Raw genomic sequence first — 20,957 nt, 5'->3', positions numbered from 1 at the left:
ATCACAGCCCCAGGCACAAGGATACAAACATCACAGCCCCAGGCACAAGGATACAAACATCACAGCCCCAGGCACAAGGATACAAACACTGAGGGGAAACAGCCTGCGGTAACGCACACAATGCTGCGTATCAAGGCTAGGCAGTCTTTTAAATGCCAGGCTTGATCGCTAAATTGCTACGCCCACGCTTACATGCAACAAAAAAGACCACCTAGACAACGGAACCAGGAGCTCAAATTACAGGTATATTCCGAATCAACAATAGAAAAACGAACATGATAAAAAAGAACATGATTATTTTTATAAAGAACGAACATGATAATTTTTTAAAAAGATAAAAGAACGAACATGATAATTTTTTAACGGATTATCTATAATGCAACGAAATTCTGAAAAATTTCGAGAATAAATTCGAGTTTTTATAACAGAATTAGATACGTAACCTAAGAAAATTGAATGAATATATTCAAACCTTTCGGTATAATTCGAAGTCAAAATAACCACTCCTCGAGTTTATTCAGCTCTTTGAATTTATTTCCTTGAGAATACAATGTATTATTACACGATTTATTTTCTCACGGTTAGAATGTCAGCTCCGCATGCAATAGCCTGGGACCTGCTCATTAAGATCACGTAACATGTCAGGATATCTGACCTCGCGGTTCTTCCATACTGTAAGGTGTGAGGTAATGTATTATCATTATAACATAACATAACATAACATAACATAACATAACATATCATAACATAACATAACATAACATAACATAACATAGTGATGTCAGCGCTGAAGTGATAGGCCTGATGTGGGCTGTCGCCGATTCTTTTTCTTTTCGTGCCATGTTCACAGAAGATCTAAAATCGTGTTATTTGACCGGATCTTTTCATGACTGGCGATAGTTTGAAGTAGCTACTAGACTTCCACCGGGTTCGATATGGCGCTAGGCATTTCAAATCTGAACATATATTTTTCCATAGCTTTATCTAGTCTGTTCTTGAACGCGTTCATACTCGGAGCGCCAACGATAATAATGTTAATTATAGAATAATATTATTCGTTGGATTGTAACCAAAATTAATGTAATAATTATTATGAATATGAACAAAAAATTAGGAAAATCGATAGCTGTTATAGTCGGAATTTTGTTTGCACTGAACAATCGCTTTTAGACCGTGTCAATCTCAGCTTCCATTGTTCATGTGTATCTGAATTTACTCGGACCAAACACTTAAAGAATGGTCGTAAATTCCACGATTGTCGTAATTAAACACTACGATAGTTGTGAGTCTAAATTCTACTATAATTAAAAGTTCTACGATAGTGAATAAGTTTAAAAATAATTATAAGTTCTACGATATTCTTAATACAGCCAACGGCAGAAATTTCCCATATATTAATGATGTCAACATTTATCTTTAGCTGTATGATGGTCGTTAAATTCTGTTTACAAGTGAGAATAAAGCTTGGTTCAAAGATTTACGACATCGCATAAATTTTTCGAGTATCGTGATCCAGAACGACGAAGGTGTGACGCTGCAACAAAACTACGCACGTTCTTAAATTTTTGGCGAGTCGGTGCGAACTCTTGGCAAATTTGGAGCGAAATCGTGTGGCCACGCAGCTGTTAAAAACCAAGGTCGAGTGGCTGCAAGAAATACAACATGATTCGTGCCAATCAGGTTGATTGGCTTGCAATATGTCATTTAAATAAACAATAAATAATTAGCTTAGTACTGTGAAGACAGTAAATTTTAGAAGATATATTAGAAATTTTCAGCACTTTCAAATTCGTGAGAATGTATCCGGCATTTTCAGAGTTATCGCGTTTAGGTTAACTCTTAAAAACCACACATTATAGTTGAGAAATATTTCTACAATTTAAACAAACACAAGACCCAGAAAGTGTACGAAATCGAGCAGTCTTTGTACGTAGTTCTATTAGCGCTTGACTCCCACACACAACGTTCGCTTTCAACCAAAGGAGTTGCGTGCAAAGTTGTGTGGGATGAATGGTGTGGTCAAGCAGGTGCACTAAAAAATTGGTCACAATTACTAACATAGATTAAATTAATGCAGTTAGGATGAACTTCAGAAAAGAATTAAACTCGTCACAAACATCGATCACGTAACGCGTATACCTGCCTCGAATAATGATCGAATGTTGTCATGAGTGCTACCTATTAATATGGTAATTTCCTTCATATTTAGCAATCACCCCACAACTTCGTATGGCACTAAAAATTTTCGTTTGAGGAACGAAAACAATCTAATTAGAGCTCGGAGTTTTAGGCTGTTTGCTTTTAACATTTCAAAAGCTCTATTTGATCTTTGGATTGTTTCTTCCTCGAATTTAATCGTAGCAATAAAGAACGCACTAAAAAAGACTTCTGAAAACAATACTATCGCATGAAATGTTGCGCATAGATTAAGATATTCAAAGTTATTACTTCCATCCCGTTCAATAAATACGAAGAACTCAGCAATGATAAAAAATTAAGTCAAGGAACACATGTAACGTCAAGAACATCAAGTTCAGAGTAAAACAAGATATGAAACCGGAAAATGTTAAGAATTTTTTATATAAAAATTGCGAATGGATGAGTCATCATCATTGGTCTTTTTTTCTATCAATATATAATATTACTATTAATAATAGTGATGTTATTATATTATTTTTTTTTATTCACCAACTCTAAAATTACACGACAAATTTCACCATACAATTGAGCTTTCTTGAATCACTTAGAATTCTTGACACGGTTTTCAGCTTTCGAGTCAGGGTCGCTAAATAAATTTTTCCCAACAGAGTAGAGGCAGCAAAAATAAGTTGAACAAGAGTTGTATCAAATTATCCATGTCCATGAGTCATGAGCCAGAAGTTCAATTAAGTGTTGGATCCACGGCGCTGTTTGCTCAAAGCATTCCAAAACAATTGCACCGGACATTTCTGACAAATTCTTCAAGACAACTCGTTTGACAACTCCTGATGTCCAGGACCAAGATAACTCAGCGTGAGTCATACCTATAAAGCAGCTCCCGATATTGACAGAAATAATATAAATTATTATTTTCCAAGGCACGATAACTTTATTCCTGATCATTCATGGATTTAAGCGATTATTCAGCGATTATTCACTATAGAAATATTAAAAACTTGGAGACAACATACATGCAACATACACCGTGATTACGATAAAAGAATTTCAGAGAATACGATCGAATGTAGTTCCAAACATAGTGATCATTTTTCAATAGTCTTTGAGCGCACTCATTGCACTAGTAGAACTATTGTTCAATGCTACGTTCTCCAGATTTTTAATAATGCGGTCATGAAGATTAGATTAATAAAAATTTATATTCAAAGTAATTAGTAGCATTAGTGCTCATGTTTTTTGAGTCAATAAATATTAAAAATTTTTAACTAAATATCGTTCAGTGTTTCATTGCAACTTCGCCGATTATTAGAGCACAAGTACAAGTTTCGGAGAAAAGATATAAAATTCCAAGATCATAACACTCATTTACATACAGTGCGGACTTGAACGTAAATATACAGCATGGCCTTCAAGCCAACACTTGAAAACTTGAGTTTATCAACACACACACAACCTTCCCTCGCCACGGCGGCAGCTCGACTGCGGATTGCCCGCTTGAGCGACGCCAAGTCCGCGCATACAGACACGCACGCAGTCGGCCAGGCCCTCGATTGTGCGACGTGATTACACCTCAGCCAACACGTGCCGATTGCATAATGGAAACTTAATTATGCGGCAGATGACGACATAACTTTACAGTCTGTACTCTATGACGACACAACTTTACAGTCAATACTCTACGACTTATGGCGGAACGACCATCGAACATTCAGTACATTATGAACCAGATAAATGAGCATTTGGAGCGACTGTATAACCTCTAAAGACTGTTTGAATAAAGGCATAAAGACTGATAACTTGTATCAGTTATATACGACATAACTTTACAGTCTATACTATACGACTTAAGGCGGAACGACCATCGAACATTCAGTACATTATGTACTAGATAAATGAGCATTTGGAGCGACTGTAACCTCTAAAGACTGTTTGAATAAAGACACAAACACTGATAACTTGTATCAGTAACAACACGCATAACCCTTGCGTAAACGGAAGTACAAAGTAATTTGAATTTTTGACATCAGTGCTAGGAAATAGGTTCGACTTCTTAGAAATACAAGCCTGCGAACTTTTGCCAAAAAAGTTACATTGACGTCGTAAATTGCAATTGATGAATTAATTAATCATATACAAATAGTACGATTTAAATATTTGATATCATGTAAAATTCAATATCTATTTATAAATATAGGATTGTCTTAATGTAATATAGTAATATAGTAGAAATCAATTAAATTACTTATCTAATTTAGGTATTTCTACTGATGTGTTATTAAAATAGCATAAAGAAAGTGTATTTTGACGTTTGATGAGCCATCTCTTAAAAGAATATCTATCAAGTTCTCCAACGCGGACTGGACTTATGTTTATCATGATATAGTGGACAGATAAATGGTGATCGCCGAATGGTTTCTGATAACTTAGCTTCAAGCACGAACAAGAGAAAGAAACAAGCATTTGGAGCATTAATGACCAGTTAGCAAACAAGGTCATTTGCTCGCGAATAACGTAACAAAGATTACGGTTGTTATCAAAGGCTCGCGGTTACTGAGTGGTGATGTCGTTAAGATTGAGATGGGGGTTTGAAACCGGGGACTGGTTGTGATAATTATGGTCGAAATCGTCACGGAAGCCGGGTGGTTTATAATCGGTCACAGGCATAATTAAAATTTACTTAACTATATCATATTTTAAAAGTATTATATATACTTATATGTTCAAGCCTGGAAGAACCGCTATCAGCGAGCTGCTATAGCCAATGCATGGAGCAGCATCAGGAACCTATCCTCACCTCCCCACATCACCACGTATCACCCCACATCACCACGTATCACCCCACATCACCACGTATCACCCCACATCACCACGTATCACCCCACATCACCACGAGCGCAGTAAAGGCCAGGGTGATGATGGAGGCCCAGGATGGCCAGGGTGATGATGGAGGCCCAGGATGGCCAGGGTGATGATGGAGGCCCAGGATGGCCAGGGTGATGATGGAGGCCCCACGAGGCCCAGGATGGCGGGCAATGAAGGCCGCAATGAATGATTTCCTCGCGGCAACAAGACGCGTCCGCTCGGACCATGGTTGAATTAATACATGCATTAATTCAACCATGCGCTCGGACAGCGCTGCTCGGCTGCGTATCTTTTACGAGCCAAGCTCACATTTATTCAGTGATAATGAATAGATAACAGATTCTATAGAGATGTTCTCTGTAATATATGTAGCGAATCTATTGACCCAAGCTCACATTTATTCAGTGATTATGAATAGATAAGAGATTTTATAGAGTTTTTTTTGCGTAGATGTAGCGAATCTATTGACTCAAGCTTCCATTTAGCTAATGATAATGGTTATAGATATATTTTATAGAAATGTTTTCTGTAAATAGATGTAGCGAATCCATTGACCCAAGCTTCTATTTAGCTAATGATAATGGTTATAGATATATTTTATAGAAATGTTTTCTGTAAATAGATGTAGCGAATCTATTGAGCCAAGCTTCTATTGAACTATTAGTGATGAATCAATATCAGATTGTGTAGATATGTTTTCGGTATAGATGCAGCGTATCTTTTCAACCAAAGCTTTCATTTAGCTGCAGGGTGCTCTAAAAATTTAAAATATTTTACAGCATGCCTCTGGTAAATAGATGCAGCATATCTTTTAAACCAAGCTTTCATTTAGCTACTGATAAAGATTATATCAGAGACTATATAAATGTTATTATTAAATATATATAACATATCTTTTGAGCCAATCTTCCAGTTAGCTTCATTAATGATGAATATATAACAGATATATTTGTATACGTGTTTTTATTAAATTAAATATATAACAGATTTTGTATATGTGTTTTTATTAAATTAAATATATAACAGATTTTGTATACGTGTTTTTATTAAATTAAATATAGATTTTGTATATGTGTTTTATTAATTATACAGCAGACCCTCGATTGTGATGCTTACGCTTATATATACATAAGAACATTCTTCGCTAGTATTCTACGATGTTCACAGTCTGAACCCTAGGTACACCAAGATTCTCAGCGAAAAATGTAATTTTCGGGAACTTTGATGACAATATTCTGAAGTCAGCATTAAAAATATCACCGAGAAAAGTATTCAAGTTATTATTTTATTTCAAAGTTTCAGCAACAAAAATTCACCCAATCAACAGTGGCCTTTCGAATTCTCTTCAAGCAGTTCATACTTGACGCGCAACGAACAGCCGAACAGACCAAAACGTTCGAGAACAAAGTTCGCAAACCCTGACCGATGAGCGCGCGTGTATAAACTAACCTGATAATTGTTTGCAAACAGTGTTTTCCAGCAATGCTTGGCACTGATGTTATAATGTGCCATTAGAAAACAGTTATTGGGTATAGGCCAGTGCAGCCAAATTCAGACATTTCGCGTCAACGCGGAAGGACAGATTTTACACTAATTTTCAGGTAGAAGTTTGCTTTGATTCGCAGAGAAGTTAGAGAAATGCATGGAACACGATGTCCAATTAGTGACATACTTTCTCACCCACAGCACGACCAGAGAGTGGGCGTACTTTCAAAACTCGTTAAGTTAACGCAAGTACTTACGCTCTATTTTCCTTGTCTAAGATTGGTGGATTTTGCTTGAAAGGTCGTCAATGATTGGCTGATGAACTTACGATCTCTTAACTTTTTTTGAAAGTATGGCCCCAAGGAGTGGGCGTAGCACTGATACGTCCTTTTGCCACACCGAACTGGGTTAGGATGACCCATACGAGGTCAAAAAAACGCATCGCTATTTGCACAAACTTCTTCATTTCTGTCAGCGGGAATATTTCACGTCCAATTTTCGGCGTGGACGTTAAACCGAGCTGCGTATAATGCATACTTCAACGCTGAAGTCAGCTTTAAGCAAAACATCGTAATGGCATAATCTTGTTAAACATGATGGCATCTTATTTAACTAACTTCTAACTTCTTTGTTTCATTACTTAACTTCTGACGAATATGTAAGAGGCCAAATCGTCATGACAACCGTGACGTCACAAGTCCCAAAAATCACTTTGTACGTAATTATAGCAGGCAGAGATGTGATGTAACTATAAATAATTATAATGTGAGGTTTTTTTAATTAAACTCAAACTTCTTAATGTATTTTGAACTTGCGTTCGTTTTTAAAACGCAAACGACCCTCGTTTGCGAGGATTTTTTTAAACGATCGCTCGTTTAAAAAAATATAACTCAGTACTCACTGCAGTGAGTGACAGAGAGAGCATTTTCTCGTCGACGAAAACTTGAGGTCACGGACGGACGGATAGACGGACAGACGGACGGACAGACAGACGGGCATGGCGAGCACAAAAGTGCATTTTTTAGTGCATTGGCGAGCACAATAGTGCATGTGGCGAGCACAATAGTGCAATTAGAAAATCGCTAAAAATTACGAGTTATTTATAAGTTGGTTTCTTTTCCTCAGCTTACTGATATGCTTAAGTCAGGCGAGTAATCGCTCTTAAGTCGAGGTGGTGTTTTAATATGCTTCTGTATGCGCCATCACAATAAAATTAGAAACGCATTAAAGGCTGATATGGCATATTTATAAACTGCCTCATTCTTGCCAGCGCTTGTATGGGTAATTCGTTCTAACACGAAAAGAATTCTGCAGTGGCGACGACGTAAACTCATGCAGACAAACAAAATGATTGTAAGGAGCTGAAATTATAATAGAATGGGTATTATATATTATAATATACATATATTTTAGAATAATATATGAATATGAATGAGTTACACCTGGATCAAATGAAATAATTGGTTCCCGGAGCAGAGGGTGAACTGAAATATGATCTTGAAGCTGTAGTAATATTTAATAAACACTCCATGGGTAAATGCAACAGATAAATTGAATTAAGAATATAATGAGTAAATCTGTACGTAGCACTGCTCATGAATTGAAATATGAGCTGAAGACTGGCCTGGAGCAACTCAAAGACTGGCCTGGAGCAACACAATGACTGGCCAGGAGCAACACAATGACTGGCCTGGAGCAGCACAAAGACTGGCCTGGAGCAACACAATGACTGGCCTGGAGCAGCTCAAAGACTGGCCTGGAGCAACACTATGACTGGTCTGGAGCAACACAATGACTGGCCTGGAGCAACTCAAAGACTGGCCTGGAGCAACTCAATGACTGGCCTGGAGCAGCTCAAAGACTGGCCTGGAGCTCAATGACTGGCCTGGAGCAACACAAAGACTGGCCTGGAGCAACACAATGACTGGCCTGTTGCAACACAATGACTGGCCTGGAGCAACACAAAGACTGGCCTGGAGCAACACAATGACTGGCCTGTTGCAACACAATGACTGGCCTGGAGCAACTCCAAGACTGGCCTGGAGCGACAAAAAGACTGGCGTGGAGCAGCAGACACTCACCTGGAGCAACTAAAAGGCAGGCTTGGAGCAGCAGACACTCACCTGGAGCGCGGCAGGAACATGGAGCCGTCTATGAAGACGGAGCCGCGCAGCAGGATGTACCAACACGTAGCGAGCTCCCCGCGACTGTTGTACACACATGTATATATAAATTAATTATATTTGTATTACATTTTTATTACCTGTAAGCGAAAACACTTTGTATCGCTGTATGTAACACATTTTTAGATAATTCTAAACAGATCAAATTAATTATATTTGTATTCCATTTTTATTACCTGTATGCGAAAACACTTTGTATCGCTGTATATAACACATTTTTAGATAATTCTAAACAGATGCTAAAATATGACTAAAATTTCCCAATATTTAAAAGAAAAAAACTTTGTATCGCTGTATGTAACACATTTTTAGATAATTCTAAACAGATGCTAAAATATGACTAAAATATCCCAATATTTAACAGAAAAGACTTGGGATCGCAGGTTGCAGAGGAATAATATGCGTTTAAAAATTATTTTTTAAAGACAACACTTCTAAAAAATCCAGTGTCTCCGATGTTACACATGTACAATGAATTTCTAATTTTATTAGCAAATATTACGAATATTAATTTTTAAATTTTATTTTTAAAATTGAGAAAATATATGTTTCAAAATTATTTATTCTGTCAATTGATTCATGCATTGTCTCCGACTTTACGCAAGTGTGAAAATTTTCAGATCGATTGAACAGGTAGAAGTTGTGCTGAATATCGATTATAAGATTTGCAGAAGATAAAAGTATTTCTTCAATTTATTTAAATTAATTTTTTATATTATATATTCTGTCAATTGATTCATGCATTGTCTCCAACTTTACGCAAGTGTGCAAAATTTCAGATCAATTGGAGAGGTTGAAGCGTGTTGAATTTCGATTATAAGATTTGTAGCAGTCAGACAAACAAACCAAGAAGAAGTGAAGTTAAAGAAAAGTGTTGTAAAAGACATTTTGATTGTTAATTATTTGAAAGATTCTAATAGAAGACTAAGATTTCTTTCGTAATTTCGATATTTATTATTTTCAAATTCTTCACAATAGAAGTACAGGTAAAAATTTTATTCATGTATGCTATGCTTCATGATAAGTAAAACAACAATCTAATCCAAATTTTGATAACAAAACACCAATATAAATAAGAAATTAGCTTTGAAATCAATAAAGAGAGAGTAAATTAATTTATAAACTTACTATACTTCATTTAAACAATATTTAAGCTCGGTAAACAAATTGGATTTTGTTCAAGAAATTCTCATGATTGACAATTTCATTTCAACAAAGTTACTCTTAGTAAGAGAGAAAAAGTATTCTTCTCATAGAAAACTGTGAATTTATGGCAGACTCGAATAATATCAGGCTCAAGGATTGCTTCTGTTGAACCGCCTCAGTTTTATTTCAAACGTTCAACACGGTTAGAAAGGAAAAATTTGTGCACTAGGATAGGAGATTTATAAAGCACACTGCGAATTTAGGACCGGATGAATACTAAGGCGATATAGAAAAAACTATCACAACCTAAACATCATTTGTAAGACCTATTGAACACACGTGCAAAGTTTCATCGAGCAGCGTTCATTAGTTTGACTTTGGGAGCTATTTTAGGCTCACAGAAACATGGAAACCGGCTACGATTTCGGCCATAAAAGTGTCCGAGAGTTTGGTATCATTTATGGTATGCGAAAATAATGGAGAATAAAGTATAGATGCAATGATCAATCAGTAGACAGGAATGAATTATAGACGCCATGACCCACCAGTAGAGGAGTGTAAAGTATAGACGCCATGACCCACCAGTATTAGGAGTATAAAGTATAGACGCCATGACCCACCAGTAGAGGAGTGTAAAGTATAGACGCCATGACCCACCAGTAGAATAGTATAAAGTATAGACGTCATGACCCACCAGTAGAGGAGTGTAAAGTATAGACGCCATGACTCACCAGTAGAGGAGTATAAAGTATAGACGCCATGACCCACCAGTAGAGGAGTATAAAGTATAGACGCCATGACTCAGCAGTAGAGGAGTATAAAGTATAGACGCCATGACCAACCAGTAGAGAAGTGTAAAGTATAGACGCCATGACCAACCAGTAGAGAAGTGTAAAGTATAGACGCCATGACCCACCAGTAGAGAAGTGTAAAGTATAGACGCCATGACCCACCAGATAGTATAAAGTATAGACGTCATGACCCACCAGTAGAGGAGTGTAAAGTATAGACGCCATGACCCACCAGTAGAGGAGTATAAAGTATAGACGCCATGACCCACCAGTAGAGGAGTGTAAAGTATAGACGCCATGACCCACCAGTAGAGGAGTGTAAAGTATAGACGCCATGACCCACCAGTAGAGGAGTATAAAGTATAGACGCCATGACCCACCAGTAAAGGATGTCGTTGGCTCCATGGGTCTCGTATCGCACGGAGGTCGCCAGGGAGCGCAACGCTGCTTCCCTCAGCCAACACAGCGCCTCCATGGAGCGTAGCCAGTGATATATCACCTCCAGGTCCTGTCAACACACAGTATATCACCTCCAGGTCCTGTCAACACACAGTATATCACCTCCAGGTCCTGTCAACACACAGTATATCTTATATCACCTCCAGGTCCTGTCAAAACACAGTACATCACCTCCAGGTCCTGTCAACACACAGTATATCACCTCCAGGTCCTGTCAACACAAGATATATCACCTCTAGGTCCTGTCAACACACAGTATATCACCTCTAGGTCCTGTCAACACACAGTATATCACCTCTAGGTCCTGTCAACACACGATATGTAACCTCCAGGTCCTGTCAACACACGATATGTAACCTCCAGGTCCTGTCAACACACGATATATCACCTCCAGGTCCTGTCAACACAAGATATATCACCTCCAGGTTCTGTAAAACAAGTGGTAAATGTCTTCAAGTCACGGTATATTCTCCTAGGTCGTGTCAACACACTATATATCAGCTAATATACCACCACACGGTAAATTAATAATAAACAATTCAATGCTTTTCACCTCATGCCACATCGCCTTCACTACCCATAAATGGCTAATGTAACAACATCAACATCATGTAACAACATCAAGTCATGCCAATAAACATTTTCTAATCACTATTCTTTCGCGTGATGAAAACAAAAAATCTCAACACGTCCGATTCTTATGGATAGAACTAGATCTCTCATGGATAGAAAACTAGAGATAATAATAATAGTAAGGCTATATAAGAGGACTAGTAAGGCTATATAAGAGGACTAGTAAGGCTATATAAGAGGACTAGTAAAGCTATATAATGAACGCAGGACGGTAAGTCCTACACGACAACATCCGCGTCCTTGGGAGCAGTTAGGAGAGCCGCACAGGAGCACCAAATGTGCGCTACCGCCCACAGCACGACGCTCTGCCAGGCCGTGTGGGCTGAATATGCACGCACGACGCTCTGCCAGGCCGTGTGGGCTGAACATGCACGCACGACGCTCTGCCAGGCCGTGTGGGCTGAACATGCACGCACGACGCTCCTGCCAGGCCGTGTGGGCTGAACATGCACGCACGACGCTCTGCCAGGCCGTGTGAGCTGAATATGCTCGCACGACGCTCTTAATTGTTAAGGTACGATTTTTTTAAGAAACTAGCGGGCATTTCTAGCTATAGTTTATTTTACTTTCTGGTTTGGTGAGACTTGGTATAGGTGGGTTACACGAACACGAATTTTCGTGTAAAGGAAATCCAACAAATGGACCAGACGCGTGATGATTAATAAAAATGGCATAAGAAAAATCATTCTAAGCTGGATTTGTACAGACTCCATTCTGTAAGGATATACACCACTCCCCGAAAATTTATGCCACTCATAAAAATCATACCACAACGTCACCGCAATGTCTACCACACCATCACAACTCTACACATCACCACCGCAATGCATATAACTTCACCACCATTACACATCACCACCGCAATGCATATAACTTCACCACCATTACACATCACCACCACAATGCATATAACTTCACCACCATAATGCATCACCACAGACGGCAGGCGGGCGTTGCCACAGTGCACGTGTAGCCACAGGGTGTGGCCACCGGCCTCTGCCAGTACCGAAGTAGCGAGCGCTGACCGCATGGAAATTATGGCCGGAATACGGTCGCCACTCAGCGGCCGCACAAATGCCGACCATGATCCTCAACAAGATACAAAGAAGATCCCAGCACTGAAAATTTGCATTAAATTAGAAAAAGGCCCAAAAAAATCTAGCATTTTCGTGAATAGCTGTTTCCTGCTTCCAAGTTCGTCAGTTCAGTTCCTGTACAAAATTCAGTTCATTGAGTACACGAAACGAGCCAGTGCACAATTGTGTGAGTGAACAGCAATACACAATTGAGTAAATAAAGCAAAACTTGAGAAATATCAAAACTCGCTGTGTGATAAGCAGGATGTGTGAATTGAAGATAGAGGCAGGCTGAGCAGCAGCCTGTAGGACAGGAAAGAAGGCCGCGCAGGCTAAGAACACAATGAACATGTGACGTGTGTTCACGATGATGCTGGAACAGTCAATGAACATGTGACGTGTGTTCACAATGATGCTGGAACAGTCGATGAACATGTGACGTGTGTTCACGATGATGCTGGAACAGTCAATGAACATGTAACGTGTGTTGACGATGATGCTGGAACAGTCAATGAACATGTAACGTATGTTAATTGATGAGCCAGCAATGTGCATGCACAGAATCAATAATTGCCAAAGAATTGCAAAATTCCACGGAAATCTTGCAATGACTATAGCCGTCTGTTTAATTATCCATGCTGCGGTCATGTATTGGTTTCAGCATTTGGTCCCATAATTCGAGTCATGAAGCTTGAAAAATAACGATGTAGACAACCTATGAATTATAATTTGCATAAACTGCCGGTCCCTCAAATGCCACCGATACGCCGACCAAGATTCTACGCAAGTAACGGACAGATGCAACGCGCTCTGCGCTGCGCATCTGTCGCAACTTCCGCATGCGGAAAAAATTCAAAGTGTCCACGATCCGCGGCACGTGTTGCCGCTGCTATCGATCGTCCGGTGGAGCAGCATAGGAAATAAATGGAGTTCGTGTCGTACTAAATTTCTCAGGAAATTGTACAATGCAGGTAGTGCAACGATTTTTGGGCGTTCCAGGATTCGTTGGAACGATATACGACAGTGTTACACCAGCATGGGAATCATACTTCGATTTTCCTAGCAGAGTTAGAATCAAATTTCGAAGTTGCAAGCTTCATTGTGACGAGAACTCGACTTTCGAAGCAACATTGGAACGAATTTTCATTGTTGCAAGCCTCGTGGGAGCGAAAATTCATAATTTTAAGCTGCATTGGGACGATGATTCAACGTTCCAAGCTTCATTGGAAGCATACATCTACGTCCCAAGCTGCATTGGAGCGATACTTCTACGTTCCTAGCAGCATTGGAGCGATACATCTACGCTACAAACTGCATTGTAAGGATACTTCCTCGCTCCATGCTGCATTGAAACGATACTTCCACGCTCCAAGCTTCACTGGAAGGATGCATCTACGCTCCAAGCTGCACTAACAACACTCTCAGCAGTAGAGTGCCCGAGCTCGAGACCTGTTGAGCGCAACAAGCTAACCTTGCGCACCAAGTTTCTTTGAGCTGCAACGAAACAAAAGCCAGGGACGTCTTATCAGCGACACAGAGGACGACGTCGTGCAGCGCACCAGACGTAATGGACATCAACTTCTGGGGGTGGTGGTGGTAGGAATGAGGAGATCGTGGTTGTAGTGGCACTGAGAAATGATGATTGTGGTAGTTGAGACAATAGTGTATATAGTAGTAGCGACATGACAATAGACTAGTAGCTTTTGGAGGTTGGTGTTGTATTGAAGATATTCCATTTTTGAAAATAGTTTGAGTTCTGAGAATATTTTTCAGTTATTACATTTTCAAGAATTTCCATATTATTTTAGTTCTGATTACGAATCAATACTAAACTTTAGCATAACGCACTGACTCGTTGACTGGCCTCAGATATACGCGGTTCTGTGCTACCATGCAGGCTGACGGTAGCGAAAAAACTCTGTCTAGAATGACGCGCATTGAAATTGCTGTGAATGTTACCAAAATAATTGATTCAAATATTGATACAACATCGGCGTAGTGATACAATGGAGATCTAAAGCTGATAGACAATGTTAATTAGAAATCTGCGGCGCAAAGGCTTAATTGCCAGGTCCTACGCACATGTGCGATGTTCTAATTGAATCAATTCAATTCTTGAATAGTTTAATTGTTGAATCCCTTCATTAATTGCTGCTTGAATTCCTTTGCTATGTGCAGAAAAAATGAGCTTGACCAATTACGCTGGCTCTGAATCCAACCCGTTTTATGTCAAGAAACAGTAACGCCCTAGAGCTTACGAAACAGGAACGCGTTTGAGCTTACGAAACAGGAACGCGTTTGAGCCCNGCATGCAACAACTGCACAGCTTATCACTGCACTGCATGCAACAACTGCACAGCTTATCACTGCACTGCATGCAACAACTGCACAGCTTATCACTGCACTGCATGCAACAACTGCACAGCTTATCACTGCACTGCATGCAACAACTGCACAGCTTATCACTGCACTGCATGCAACAACTGCACAGCTTATCACTGCACTGCATGCAACAACTGCACAGCTTATCACTGCACTGCATGCAACAACTGCACAGCTTATCACTGCACTGCATGCAACAACTGCACAGCAACTCTTCCTACGGAAGAGTTGCACTCTTGTTCGTTGGTGATGTGAAAACTTTTTTAAGATATATTACTTAAAAAGAATTGTTTTCTCGTAATTCGGAGTTAAAAAATACTATTGCTTGTTAATTAGTGTGATAAAAGATGATATTATTATGAATTTGAGTTATAAAGAAATTATTCATCAGATAATTGCGGTTATAGATAAATCGACCATCAGTCACTCTCAAATTTATATCTTCTTATTTATATCCTTTATCGGTCGATCAGTGTATCAATGATGATGAAAATAATCTTTTCATAACATTTAGAAATAGTTATTGCAATGCAGTTATTAAATACGAACTAGCATGACAGTAATTACAGTCTCTGATCAAGAATTGACGCTTCAACAGAGAGAAGAACAAAGGATCTAATTTTGCATCTCTTCAAGTTAATCTAACTCATTTATATCCAAACTAAACCTCCCGTCACTTACTGCCTGCTAAACTCACTGCCTGCTAAACTCTCTGCCTGCTAAACTCTCTGCCTGCTAAACTCTCTGCCTGCTAAACTCTCTGCCTGCTAAACTCTCTGCCTGCTAAACTCTCTGCCTGCTAAACTCTCTGCCTGCTAAACTCTCTGCCTGCTAAACTCTCTGCCTGCTAAACTCTCTGCCTGCTAAACTCTCTGCCTGCTAAACTCTCTGCCTGCTAAACTCTCTGCCTGCTAAACTCTCTGCCTGCTAAACTCTCTGCCTGCTAAACTCTCTGCCTGCTAAACTCTCTGCCTGCTAAACTCTCTGCCTGCTAAACTCTCTGCCTGCTAAACTCTCTGCCTGCTAAACTCTCTGCCTGCTAAACTCTCTGCCTGCTAAACTCTCTGCCTGCTAAACTCTCTGCCTGCTAAACTCTCTGCCTGCTAAACTCTCTGCCTGCTAAACTCTCTGCCTGCTAAACTCTCTGCCTGCTAAACTCTCTGCCTGCTAAACTCTCTGCCTGCTAAACTCTCTGCCTGCTAAACTCTCTGCCTGCTAAACTCTCTGCCTGCTAAACTCTCTGCCTGCTAAACTCTCTGCCTGCTAAACTCTNCATATAGATGTGTATAAGAGACAGGCTTATCGCCCGCTTGTCAGCGCCTGACTTTCATTTATCCAGGAGACGCGCGCGCTATTCATTACCCTATTGAAATTCTGAGCTGAATTTGCACCGGCGGATCGTCGATGATTTAAATACGTGTAATATATAATATCTAATTTTGCTCCGTAGCTTCGAAATAAATTACAAATTGTACATAAAATTATCAATTTATAATACATGACGCAATTATAATCACAATGGCGATAATAATTGAACAAAATCGATATAACGTCATAACATTTTATTTCCAGGTTCTATTCATTAATTTAGCTTTATTTGTTTCCGAAAAAATTAAATTTCACTAAGAAAGAAGCAGTCGCTAGTGAAGTTTGTGTTTTATATTATACATGAAGAAAATGCCGTCTTTATATATATCTTATAGTATACATCAAGCAAATGCAATCTCGTTTATTATTGGTTGATTAAAATTGCTGTAAAAAAACTTTAGTAATTTGGTGAAAAACTTCATTAGCTGCTAGAAGTTTGTAATGCTTCACTGGTTGCATGCAGATCTTCATGCACTCGCTGCATTCACTGGTTGCATGCAGATCTTCATACACTCGCTGCATTCACTGGTTGCATGCAGATATTCATACACTCGTTGTATTCACTGGTTGCATTCACTGAGCAGTTCAAATGCAAGGGCAGGGAAAGTCTCGCGTCAAAACAAGAGGCGTGTCATGGTCGGCCACCGATGGGGCGCCCTTAAACCACCTATAATTCGTACAGAAGGCGGGGCACGCACAGCAACAAGGTCGCGGCGCATTGTTCTGTACGAGCGTTCACGCTCGATTTCTGTCTGCTGGGAACTACGCGAGTTGAGAAAACAGAAACCTTTTAATTTACGCCTAATTCCTAATTTGTTTCCGAATTTTTAAATATTTTTATCCTTAATTTTATCAACTTGAAGTTTGTTTTGAAAATTTTTTCTGCCCCAGAAAATGTTTATACAAGTGATTCAATTATCACAATGAAAGTATTGACTTTTATCGAATTACGGTACATTACTTATTTTGATAAAGAATCGATCAGAAATAATCCAAAGCTATCATTTGAAAATCGATCTCAAATCATAGCTTTGGTACAAATTTTAACGTAAAGCGTTCATTGCTATATAATGTATGTAGAACAGCATGCTTTTAACTGGAGCCCTATGCTATTCAAATTAGCATTCTAATTCTCGGTCCACTCTTCTTCGGCAGTAATTTACAATCAGGTAGCGCAGACCAGAAAACATACTACAATTCATAAACATATCATCCATAACAATTATAATTGACACTAAACATAGTCGATGTGAACACACTATATCATTACTAACATATGTTGATAATAGAACACATTATCATTGTACCCACATAATCATTTAGAATTCACTATCATTCATAACGCATTATCATAAATAACGTTTGACCATTGATTATAGTTACACAATATTATTGCCACCACATCATCATTTGGAATACACTCGTACAATCATTCTTAAGACACGATTATTAAAAATTCAAGAACGAAGAAAACGTTAAGTAAATTCCCGTTATCTTCAAAGGATAAGGTAAATTTACTTGGCATTTTCTTTGCTTTTAAGGCAAAAGTGAACTTGCAATTTAAGTAAGTGATATACAGTAATTACTATCACTAATCACCAGGACCTATACTTTCAAAAAAGGTAAGAGATCGTAAGTTCATCAGCCAATCATTGACGGCCTTTCAAGCAATATCCACCAATAACAGAGAAGAAAATAGAGCGTAAGTACTTACGTTCACTTAGCGAGTTTTGAAAGAATGGCCCCTGTTTATCATGTCATTGTTCACCACGTCTCACCTGCGCAGTCCGGCGACCAGGTACCACCTTGAGCGCATCGATGAAGCAACCGTCTTGGTACTCGTCCAGCCTTCTGGTAGCTGTCTTATGCCGGTGCTGTGGTGGTACATCAACCATGTCAGCCACCATGTTGCTCCTCATGTTGTCCATGTTACCTTTGATGTCAGTCATGTTGAGTCCAATGTCGCTCATGTTACCTCTATTGTCACCAGCGTTGACGCTTCGGTCATACCTCGAGGTGCTCAAACTACCTCTGCAGTTAATCATGTCTTCTTTGTTATTGAAGTCAACGCGTCTGTTATCAACGTTGACATCGATACGAGTCATGTTATGATGAATCGTACCATCCATGTTGCGTGCCGTATCTCGCATGTTGCTTTTCATGTCGCCCATATTTAAGCTCATGTCGCCCATGTCTCGCAACATGGCGTTCGTCGCAGCATTTCGGAACGGTTAATTCTGAAATCAAACCACTGCAATATGAAGCTACGTTGAAATCTGACAGCCAGACCTTGTTGAACAGACACAGCTGTGTCAGCAGATGCGCTCGTTGGCACGAGTCAACTCATTGAAAAACCGGTGTTACCGTCAGTCTCGTTCATCAAAGTTCAATTTAACAACTCAATAAATGTTAGTTTTCAATAATCTCGCTCTTCAGCGGTGTAGTCCGTCAACTTCAAATATTCTTATTAGCAGCGTAAGAACCATAATTTCACGTTTCATCGACATTTTCTCTCTTTAATTGATATAGTCCACACAAAAAAATATTTATTCTCGAACTTGCCCCGTTCAGAATATAGCTTATAAGTGTTCATACACTAATTAATGCTGATAGTGAATCACCTTAATGCTAAGATTTTTCACTCAACCTTTTCCAACAATTCATTCTCAATCAATGTCACTGAACTTGTTTATGCTTTCACGTTTGAATTTTAATTTTCAAAGTAAATAAGAAACAAGCACATGGGAATTAATTCATAACTAGATAATCTTTCCCTAAAAGAAATTTAAAATTCATTCTCACTTATAAGGAGAGGAACCAATTGACCAGATTGACAAACTCATTATTGAATGACATCAGAAGGTAACTCGTCTGAAAAAGATAAAATTCATGAATCCATATAATATGAAAAAATGACATAAATAAATTATATAACCTCATGCATGAAAAAGATAGCAAAAAGAAGCTGAATAAAAGAAGAAATCCAATCTAAATGAAAAGAATAATAAAAAACAGTAATATGAATAATTTACAATATAACATTCAGAAACTGTTTACCAATAACACCACGCGATCACGAGCACACATTTCATGCGTACATATGTGCCTACTACACACATCTACACATCTGTATGTGCTTCCGTACGTCCATTTACAGACGTGCAATATAAGTATACTAATAACAGCACACCTGTGCGTACTTATAAACGTGCAATAGGTGTACACGAGTAACCAGACATCTGCGCGTACACGCTTGTACGTCTGGCATTGTACGTCTGGCATTGTACGTCTGGCATTGTAAGTCTGGCATTGTAAGTCTGGCATTGTACGTCTGGCATTGTACGTCTGTGGCATTGTACGTCCGGCATTGTATGCCTGGCATTGTACGTCTGGCATTGTACGTCTGGCATTGTACGTCTGGCATTGTACGTCTGGCATTGTACGTCTGGCATTGGACGCGTCATCCGCAGTAACAGGGCCGAGGTCGCGCGTTCAGGGGATACGGATGCGGGTAGTGGCGTGATAACCGCCATAACGATGTTCCCATGAGCAACAGTCGTCACTACTGTTCTCGCGCGTACAAACGGTCATGCTGGTGACATGCATAACAGCCGGCTAGTTGTTATCACGCATAACACCAGTCATGCAAACATAGTATGCAACAGCGATGGTGTTATCACGTGTAACATCGATGTTGTTATCACGCATAATAACAGCCATGCAATTATAGTGTGTAACAACGATGTTGTCGTCGCGTGTAACAGTTGTCACGCTGTTAATTACCAGGTAGCAATCGTAACGGACTAATGATTGTTATCTACATAAAAGATAGCATAATACGAACATGAAATATTTTTAATGCTGACTCAAAGAAATATCAATAAGGCAATAATTGGTTTTCATATATTGTATGAAAACATTGAATTTTTTATAAAATTTAATGATACGAAATATGAAATATTTATAAAAATAATATGACATGAAATAGAAAACCACAGCGTGGTGAATTAAATGTACGATCGCATATAATATATACTGTAAAATCGGCGGAACGACGCTTGAGCGTCGGACGACCGCAGCCTGAAGCCATATGGAACCGCTGGCTGAAGCCGTACGTGTCTCTTGAATAGTAAAAAAATTACATCAAATTAAGGCTTTAAATATTGAAGTGAAACTAGGAAATCACCATCATGGTAAAATTTAATTATATTTAAAACTTGTATCATTCCATTCTTTACCAGCAAGACATAGAAGATAATATTCAAAAGCAAAGAATATTGTTTGAATTGACGTCATTTCTACCACACATGTGTGCTTATACACGGTGGGGGAGGGGTAGGTTAAACTGATAGTAGTAGTGGCAAGTATCTTTCAATTCAAATATCGTACTAAAAATTGGAAAAAACACATTTTCA

The 20,957-nt window shown here is 38.9% G+C and overlaps 1 protein-coding gene across 1 annotated transcript; it reads right to left on the bottom strand.

Annotated features, from left to right (window-relative positions):
- Nucleotides 1-8,623: 8,623 nt before the first annotated feature.
- LOC125178899 lies at nucleotides 8,624-19,306 on the bottom strand. Its single transcript, XM_047883730.1, has 3 exons — nucleotides 18,321-19,306; nucleotides 11,005-11,132; nucleotides 8,624-8,711 (listed from the first exon to the last, which is right to left on the bottom strand). Exons 1-3 carry the CDS (start codon nucleotides 18,744-18,746, stop codon nucleotides 8,624-8,626), a joined length of 642 nt encoding a protein of 213 aa, XP_047739686.1. The 5' UTR covers nucleotides 18,747-19,306.
- Nucleotides 19,307-20,957: the final 1,651 nt, after the last annotated feature.

Source organism: Hyalella azteca, unplaced genomic scaffold, assembly GCF_000764305.2.
Source record: "Hyalella azteca isolate HAZT.00-mixed unplaced genomic scaffold, Hazt_2.0.2 contig13525, whole genome shotgun sequence".
NCBI lineage: Eukaryota > Metazoa > Arthropoda > Malacostraca > Amphipoda > Hyalellidae > Hyalella > Hyalella azteca.
This window is presented reverse-complemented; position numbering and strand designations above follow the sequence as displayed.

What these genes read in the sequence shown, in the direction of transcription:
- LOC125178899 (XM_047883730.1), bottom strand. Translation starts at nt 18,746, where the DNA reads ATGTTGCGAGACATGGGCGACATGAGCTTAAATATGGGCGACATGAAA. An exon ending in CTGGTCGCCGGACTGCGCAG is followed by an intron (nt 11,133 to 18,320) that starts GTGAGACGTGGT and finishes GTGTGTTGACAG; the next exon opens with GACCTGGAGGTGATATATCA. An exon ending in GCCAACGACATCCTTTACTG is followed by an intron (nt 8,712 to 11,004) that starts GTGGGTCATGGC and finishes TGTGTACAACAG; the next exon opens with TCGCGGGGAGCTCGCTACGT.